Raw genomic sequence first — 7973 nt, 5'->3', positions numbered from 1 at the left:
CTAATAAATTATTGTGGTCTAAAACCAGGTGTTTCAGTTTCATTGTCCAACCCCTGTATATATACGGTATATCTTAAGCAGAGCATTATAGCATTAGCCATCATGCTCCACTTGTAAATGTAAATCTCTTGGGCTTTTTCTTGGCACTCAGACAACAATTCTGAGTGCTACTCTGCCTGACAGGACATGTTATAAAAAAATGCTGAGGAAGTTGAGGATTTGCCACCTGACAGGGATTGAGGACAAACTACCACGTATCTTGAAACTGAAAAAAAAAACTGGTTCAGTTTGGGAACTTTGTTTTGGGTTCCCTATTTGTGTTGTACACTTGTATATCATTTAGTGCTGTGAAAAATGTCTTTGTAGAAATGTTCAAATGTTTTGTTAAAATACAACCAAACAAATTTTTTTTAAAAGGGTACAACACGTAGCCAAATTAGTTTAACAGCAACATTTTATTATAATTTTGTAGTCCTGACTCCATATATAAGATCATTTAATTGATTACACGTTTTTAAATCTCCAATGAATTGTTCATGTGAAAAAGTGGTCAAAAATTACAAAGAATATTCAATTAAAAAGATTATTTTCATACCCAATAATAATAATCCTGTTAGAGTTATTCATGTCACGACATAATTCATGTCTGAACTGACTGGAGAGAATCAATGGAGCCACTGGCTTATTTCTTAATTTGCGCTACGCTGCTCTCAAATTCATGAATGCAAGGGTCAAAATTAGGGCACAACAAAATCAAACCTGTTGAACAAACTTTATATAAAACAGTAAACAACATTTGACAATGTAGACAAATGGATACAGGCATACAAACACTCAAACATGGTCCTATTTCCATTTTTAGATTGTTTAAATATGGAGGGATTTTTCTGTTTGCAGTCTTTAATAATAGGAACATTTACAAAAGGAATACTGGAATCTTCTGATAAACTGTCTCAGTGTCTGTCCATTAAAGCCTTCCTTTCCCCCCCCCATTATACAGTTTATGCTCTGACAAGTACAAAAATAAAGGCAAAGAGGCAGGGATTCTGATTTCATTAAGCATTCTTTTATGTAATTTACAGATATGTGCAGGTAATATCACAAAAGTCTTTTACATTCTGCCTTGTTTACATGCAGTTTCCCCTTTCTGTTCATGCCGACATGCAAAAGTGGAAATCCCTCATTTTTGTGGCCGCTTTGCTCAGACGTTTTATTTTCATTTTTCACTACATAAGTGTCCAACATAAGCGTCCAAAACAGCAGCCGTATAAATTGAGATGCCTTGTCTGGCAAGACAAAAAAAGCTCAGAGAACCCCACATTTGGGTTGTGGTCCAGTTTGACAGTTGAATGCAATGGTGATATTTTATGGTCTCTCCTCATATGAGGCAAATCTTTTGCTGAATGTCCTGAGTTTGATGCTTAGCTGTGTGGAGGTAGTTGCAAAGTCCACTGGACACAATGTACTGAGCTAGTATAGTTCAGATGAAGTCTTTAGGGAATGGGAAGCACTAAGATGTAGGCCGAGTGGCATCGTCAGTGGTGAAGATCCACGACTGTGGTTCGAAGAAGGGGATCCTAAAAGATGAGGAAAAGGTAAAAATGAGGAATTGTGGTATTTTGATGACTGTGCACCAATGTCTGTGAACTCGTTCAGAATGTTCTCACCATTTTCCATATAGCAACTCTGATGTGGTGAGACAGACACCAAAGGTAGCTCCTGATGTCTGACCTGCTTGGAAGCTCTTCCTCGTAACACATCAGTTATCTGCAAAAGATTTTAAACTTTATTGTAGTCTTTGTGCAACACAACAATATAAATACTTAGTGACAAAATTATGCGACTGGAGAAAAGATTGCATCATTTATGTTTGGCCTCTAGAGGGAGGAATATATACATCCGTCCATTTCCGGCTCTAGCTTATTTGTACTGTTCTAAACTGAGCTGAGTCAACTTGGTTTTGCAATTGTTTGTTTTTGTTCTGATGTAATTTTTTGTGAATAGGTGGGATTTTCCATCTTCAAATTATAGTGAGACATGAAAGTGTCGACAATCACAAAACTGGAGATCCCTGGGGGTTTCCTGCTTTCTTGAAATGAGATTTTCCTAAAAGCAGCAATAAACTACCATAAAATAGAGTTAGAAAATGCTTTTATTTTTTTACTTTTTTATTCTTGGCCACCATCACTGGTGTATCGTTGTGGTAGTTCTTGAGGCTGCTGTCCGCTCCGCTCTTCAGCAGTAGCCTGACGGTGTCCACCTGACCTCGACCACAAGCGATGTGTAGGGCCGTGTTCCCGCTGTACGACTGACTGTTGACGTCACATCCATTCTTACAGATAAACAGAAGATTGTGATTCATAAAGAAAACCAGACTAGATGCTGTTGAACATAAACAAAAAAGCCCTGGCAGAGCTTGGTTTGATTTGAACGAGATAAAGTAAAGTTTCAAAGGAAATATGATCAAAACATGAAAGATCACTCCCCTTATTCTCAGTACTGCACATAAACTCTGAGAATTAAGGCTTTCTAACAATGTTTTCCCCCAATTTTCTGAAATATTTATCTATAAGCTGGAAGGAAAGGAAGCAAAGGTAAAAAGAGAAAAAGGCCTCTTTGAATATGCAGTATCTTACAAAAGTATTTATACCCCTTTGACCCTTCTAAATTTTGTTACATTACAACCATTAACCTCTATGTATTTTATTGGGACTTTAGTTGACATAACAAAACCTAGCACATATTTTTGAAAAGTAAGGAAAAATATACCTAGTTTTCAATTTATGTTACAAATACAAATGAGTGGATTTGTATCGTACCTCTTTTACCTGATATCCCTAAATAAAATCCAATGCAACTGAACTACCTAATAGTTAGCTCACCACTGATTGCAGAGTCCACCTGTGTGTAATTTAATTTCAGTACAAATACAGCAGTTTCATGAAGGCCTCAGAGACATCAGTAAACAACAAACACATCATGGACATCAATGACCACAACAGAAATGGATAAAGTTGTGGAGAAGTTTAAAGCAAGGTTAAGTTAAAAATCATTTTCCAAAACTGACACATAAACAAGCAAGAGAAAATTTATCAGAGATGCAGCCAAGAGGCCCATGGTAACTCTGGAAGAGCTGCAGGGATCCACAGCTCAGGTGAATGAACATCTTGATAGGACAATTTGTTTTGAACTTCACAAATCTGGCCTTTATAAAAGAGTGGCAAGAAGAAAGTCAAGTTTCCATTTGGAGTCTAGTACCAGCTAAGTAGGGGACAAGGCAAACATGCAGAAGAAGGTTTGAGTCCAAATTAAAACTTTCTGTCCTTCATGCACAATGCTATGCATGTTGGAAAGCCAACATTGCAAACCTAAACACACCATCTCTTTTGTGGAACATGGTAGTGGTAGTATCATGCTGTGGGGATGGTTTTCTTTAGCAGGGACAGGGAAGAAGGATAGAGCTAAATTCATGGCAAAAACTGTAAAGGTTGTGAAAAACTTGAGGCTGCAGCAATTTTAAAAACATGCAGCCAAAGGTATAATAGAATAGTTTAGAACAAAGCATGTTCATGCGTTGGAATGGTCTAGCCCAGGGATAGGCAACTCCAGTCCTTGAGTGCATCAAATTATTCCATTCAGGTGTGTTGGAGCACAGACGCATCTAAAAGTTGCAGGACATCGGCCCTCGAGGACTGGATTTGCTCATCCCGGGTCTAGCCTATGAGTTTCATTGATGCTTTCTATCTAATCTGACCAAGCTTGGGCTATTTTGACTGGTCAAAAATATTCATCTCTATATGTGCAAAGCTGATAGAGACAACCCTACCTGTAATTTCTAATGAAATGTATTCATGCGGGCTGAATACTAATGAGTTTTAATTTAAAACCAAAAGTCATTTCCCTTTCACTTTAAAAGTTTTGCCTACCACATCAAATAAGTTTGTGGTTGTAACAAAACAAAATCTGAAAACAGTCAAGGGGCTTGAACACTTTGTCGAGACACTGTAGCTGTATCTCAAATTTTCATTCCCTTCTTTGCTTCACCACAAAACCTGATTACCTCAATGAGGAAGTCCACCATATCTGGATTATTGCTTTCCACAGCATGCATGAGAGGACTCTGGCCACTCTTAATGTCCTGATAAGAAGAAAAAAAAAAACAGCATGACAGAAAGTCAAACAACACAGATTATTTACACATTAACCTTTAAATGTTGTTTAACCCATAGTACAGAGTTTGTGCAGCAGGGACTAACCATCGCATTGATGTCTGCTCCTGCGTCCAACAGCATTTTGGCCAAATCCTGACAGCCTTGTAGCACAGCCAAATGTAGAGGGCTCAGACCTGAGATCATCAACAAGCAAACCCACAGGTTGAAATAGTTGGCCATCTTGTAAAAATGTATAATTTACAACAGTATTAGAAGATCAGAGGCACAACACAACTTAAAAATAAGCCACATGCACTATTTTAGCTAATTTGACTGATATTGCAATGATATGTGTACAAAGTCACAGTGTCAAAATGATACCACTTGTAACTGTCACACAAGCAATGTCTTCTGTGCCTGTGTATATTTAAGATTAAGACGTGACAGGCACAACAGACAAGAAGAAGTAAATGTCATTCCACCTACACACCTCAAAGCTCCCACCTGAAAATCTGAAAATAAACTGACGTTTTTTACATCCCCTAGCATACTGCAATACACTACTAAGGGGGTGTTTATTTATTTTATCATGTATACTCATAATACTACAATATATATTTTATGAGAGGGCTAAACACCCCTGGAAATGTAGATCAGTCTTAAACAAAATGTACAATAATTTCCAAAGAACTAAAAACTAAGTATTAAAACAAATACAAATGAACATTTAATTTAAAGTAGAAACAAGGCATTTCAGATCGTGTAACTACAAAGGTCACAAAAACGGTTTTCTTGGCAGTAACTCCTTTAAAACATTGGGACAGAGACAAAAATGGTTGGGAAAAGTTATTCAGCATTTTTAAACAAGCACACATGAACCCACAAAGTCCCCCAATGATACAGGGGACCTCACGATCCAATCTGTGGCATCATCACGGGTAATGTGTGTTATTCTGTCTATTTACCCAATCAAGGTTTTCCCTAAACAATTTCACCCTTCACTGTGAAACTCATTTTGAAAGTGACTATATTGTTTGCTGCAGCTACCTATCTGTCTATGCCATATGTACTTCTCTGCGACATCCCGAAATAGCTTTTCATAAGGGGGAGAGCGGTTTAATGTGCAGCAACACCACATTCATTCACTAAGAACAAGTTTTTCAATAACAACCTTTGTCTCCACAAAATTAACTGGATCCCCATAGAATTATCAACAAGTCATATCAACGCAGACATTAAAAATGCTAGTGTTAGCCTAGCAGTTCACCAAACTGCTTCACAAAGTGGTTATCATCAGCAGGAGGTATGACATGATTTTATTGCTGACTCTAGTTGTATAGGTTAATCCAGACACATAAGGCCGCACAAAATATAAATATCCGTTGCAGTCATACAAAACAGACACTGCAGCATCCAGGGGGTCAGTGGTAAATAAGTTGAGTGAAAAACAGTTACACAAATGTGGAGTACATAATACTGATCAAATATAGTGCATTATGTTATTTTACTTTAAGCTAATTTAGTTTTCAAGCATATAAAGAGCATTACTTTGAATGACATAGTAAACTGAGACCTAGTAATGGTAAACACCTATTCCTAAAGGATTTGGATCAGTATCAAGCTCCAAAAAATCCTAATCAGGAAATCTCTAAATGGAACTTCCCACAACTAACTACAGTAACTATATCCAGTTGGCAAAGCGAGTTGGTACAGATCCCAGAGACGTTCAGTATTTTATGCATTTTACCCTGCATTCAAACAATGTACATTTTTAATGGATAAATTGCATACCTCCAAAGTACCTGTTTCTGTTTAAATTTATTAAAAGAACATTTGCTAGTGAAACTACTGACAAATATCAAACTAAAAAAATAAATAAATAAGAATTAAATATTTGTAGAAACTATACACCACTGTGTGACTGTGTGTTGTTAAGAGAGGAGAAGATCCAACACAGCTTCCATGCATATGTCTTTGCTCTATGAAGAGGAAGAGCATGTATATCAGAACTCACCCTCGAAGTTTCTGATCTCCAGGCATGGGGAGGACGAAGACACAGACAGCAGTACAGAGAGGCAGTCAAGCTGCTGATATTCACAGCAGAGATGGAGTGCTGTTTGGCCGTGTCGGTCCAAGACAGCAGGGTCGGCCCCTGCTCCCAACAAAATCTTCACCATGTGTGCTTGCTTGGTTATCACTGCCAGATGAAGAGGAGTCTGGAGGAGAAAAATATTACCTTTAGATAAACCAGTGTGCTTCAGTGCATGAAGTTAAAATGTATTTTGCTTTCCCACAAAACAGATGTAGTTGTAAATTCTGCAGCACACATTAAAAATGTATGCCTATTTCATAATGTTATTTTGTTCTGGTTTTAAAATTGCATTTTTCTTTCTTTCAAAAGAGTGCCTACAGGGAACTGGTACCTAAACAACTATAGTAAGTATATGTCAACACCTCAAATAAATAGAAAAAGAACTACAGTGAATAAACAATTTTAATGGAGATTTAAAGAAACTATTGCACAGTGATGTGGCATAACATCTGTTATTCAAAAATATTTATTTATCTTTAAATGTTTGCCCTAGTACCTTACAGGACCGTTTTACCTAGTACCAGATAGTTCCTCCCCTCTTCACTTTTTTGTTTCCGTCCTACAGCAAATACTATTCTGCACTGGTATTACTAAACCTAATCCCTAGCTTAGGTATAACCAAAAAAGTGATACCTACCCATTACAACTGAGAAACAGAATGTAACATATGAAATCATGTAATGATAAAATGCCAAACAGTAATGAAATAATAGTTAGTGGTGGCTAATGGCAAGTGATAAAAAGCCTTCTGAGCTAAAGGAAGGGGAATTCCCTCCTTTTCTGTGTATTCAGCAAGCAGATGGGGCATGGTAGTATTCTTTCTAGTAATGCAATGCATAATTCTGAACTAATAAAATAGGGATTGTCCAATTTTTGCAATTTCTTTAAAGCCTGAATTATTGTGGGACAAAAGAATTGCAAACTACATTTTAGGTTTATTTTTGCAACCAAGTCTAGTTGCTGCTTTTCGAAAACCACAAGCTGCAGCTGTCTATTCCTGCATATACATAAACACACTTGGTAAGACACCCATTTTAAAGTTGTTTGTCTAAAACATGTTTGCATTAATAGTCCTGAACAACAAATCAGACAGGAAATATTCACAAAAAGGAAAACAGTAACCCCCCATCCCCGCCTCATAATGTCGCTAATTAGACATGGTTAAGACTCTACAGTAACTTTAAACATTTAGCTGTAGAAAGATGAGATGTGAATAAAAATGTTAGCAGTAGCATTTTAAAAATATTGAAAAAAGTATTTAGCTTAGCTGTATCCTCTCGACATGTACATTAGTCTTAGCACAGCTGCACAGCCAAGTACTACAGAAAGTTAGAAAAGTAGCAGTGCACTTTAGAGATAGGCCTATTTATTAATTTTCAATATGTGGAAATAGTAAGGAACATAACTATGGTATTTAATATGTTCAGTAGTAGTCAGATCCTGCCAGGGTTCATAAGGCTCTGATATACTTAAAAATACCATACTCCAAATGATATATGCATCAGTTGTGGGATATGGATTTATCATGAAGCCAATTAGTGCAGAGTTTACAAACAGCCCACCCTTGAAAAAGTAGTCTATTTACCTAATTTAACTTAAAATGAAGATAGACCTGTTCTGCCTGCAGTGGCCAGAGAAGTGTCACTTGAGCAAGTGTGCAGACTCTGAACACTTTCTCATTGAAAGTACTGAATGAGATCTCGCAAAAAGAATTTAGAATGTGCCGTGGT

General features: G+C 37.0%; 1 protein-coding gene across 1 annotated transcript in view; it reads right to left on the bottom strand.

Annotated features, from left to right (window-relative positions):
• Positions 1-753: 753 nt before the first annotated feature.
• bcl3 (BCL3 transcription coactivator) overlaps positions 754-7973 on the bottom strand; it is a 34271-nt gene continuing 27051 nt past the window's right edge. Inside the window, exons 4-9 of the mRNA XM_047357542.1 lie at positions 6166-6367; positions 4257-4345; positions 4061-4138; positions 2165-2332; positions 1668-1767; positions 754-1577 (exon numbers count right to left, since the gene is read on the bottom strand). Of these exons, the coding sequence (XP_047213498.1) occupies positions 1471-1577; positions 1668-1767; positions 2165-2332; positions 4061-4138; positions 4257-4345; positions 6166-6367 (744 nt within the window). The 3' untranslated portion in view covers positions 754-1470. The remainder of the gene's footprint in view (positions 1578-1667; positions 1768-2164; positions 2333-4060; positions 4139-4256; positions 4346-6165; positions 6368-7973) is intronic.

Source organism: Girardinichthys multiradiatus, chromosome 3 (genome assembly GCF_021462225.1).
Source record: "Girardinichthys multiradiatus isolate DD_20200921_A chromosome 3, DD_fGirMul_XY1, whole genome shotgun sequence".
Lineage (NCBI taxonomy): Eukaryota > Metazoa > Chordata > Actinopteri > Cyprinodontiformes > Goodeidae > Girardinichthys > Girardinichthys multiradiatus.
Note: the sequence above shows the minus strand (reverse complement) of the source record. Positions and strands in the feature narration are given on the sequence as shown.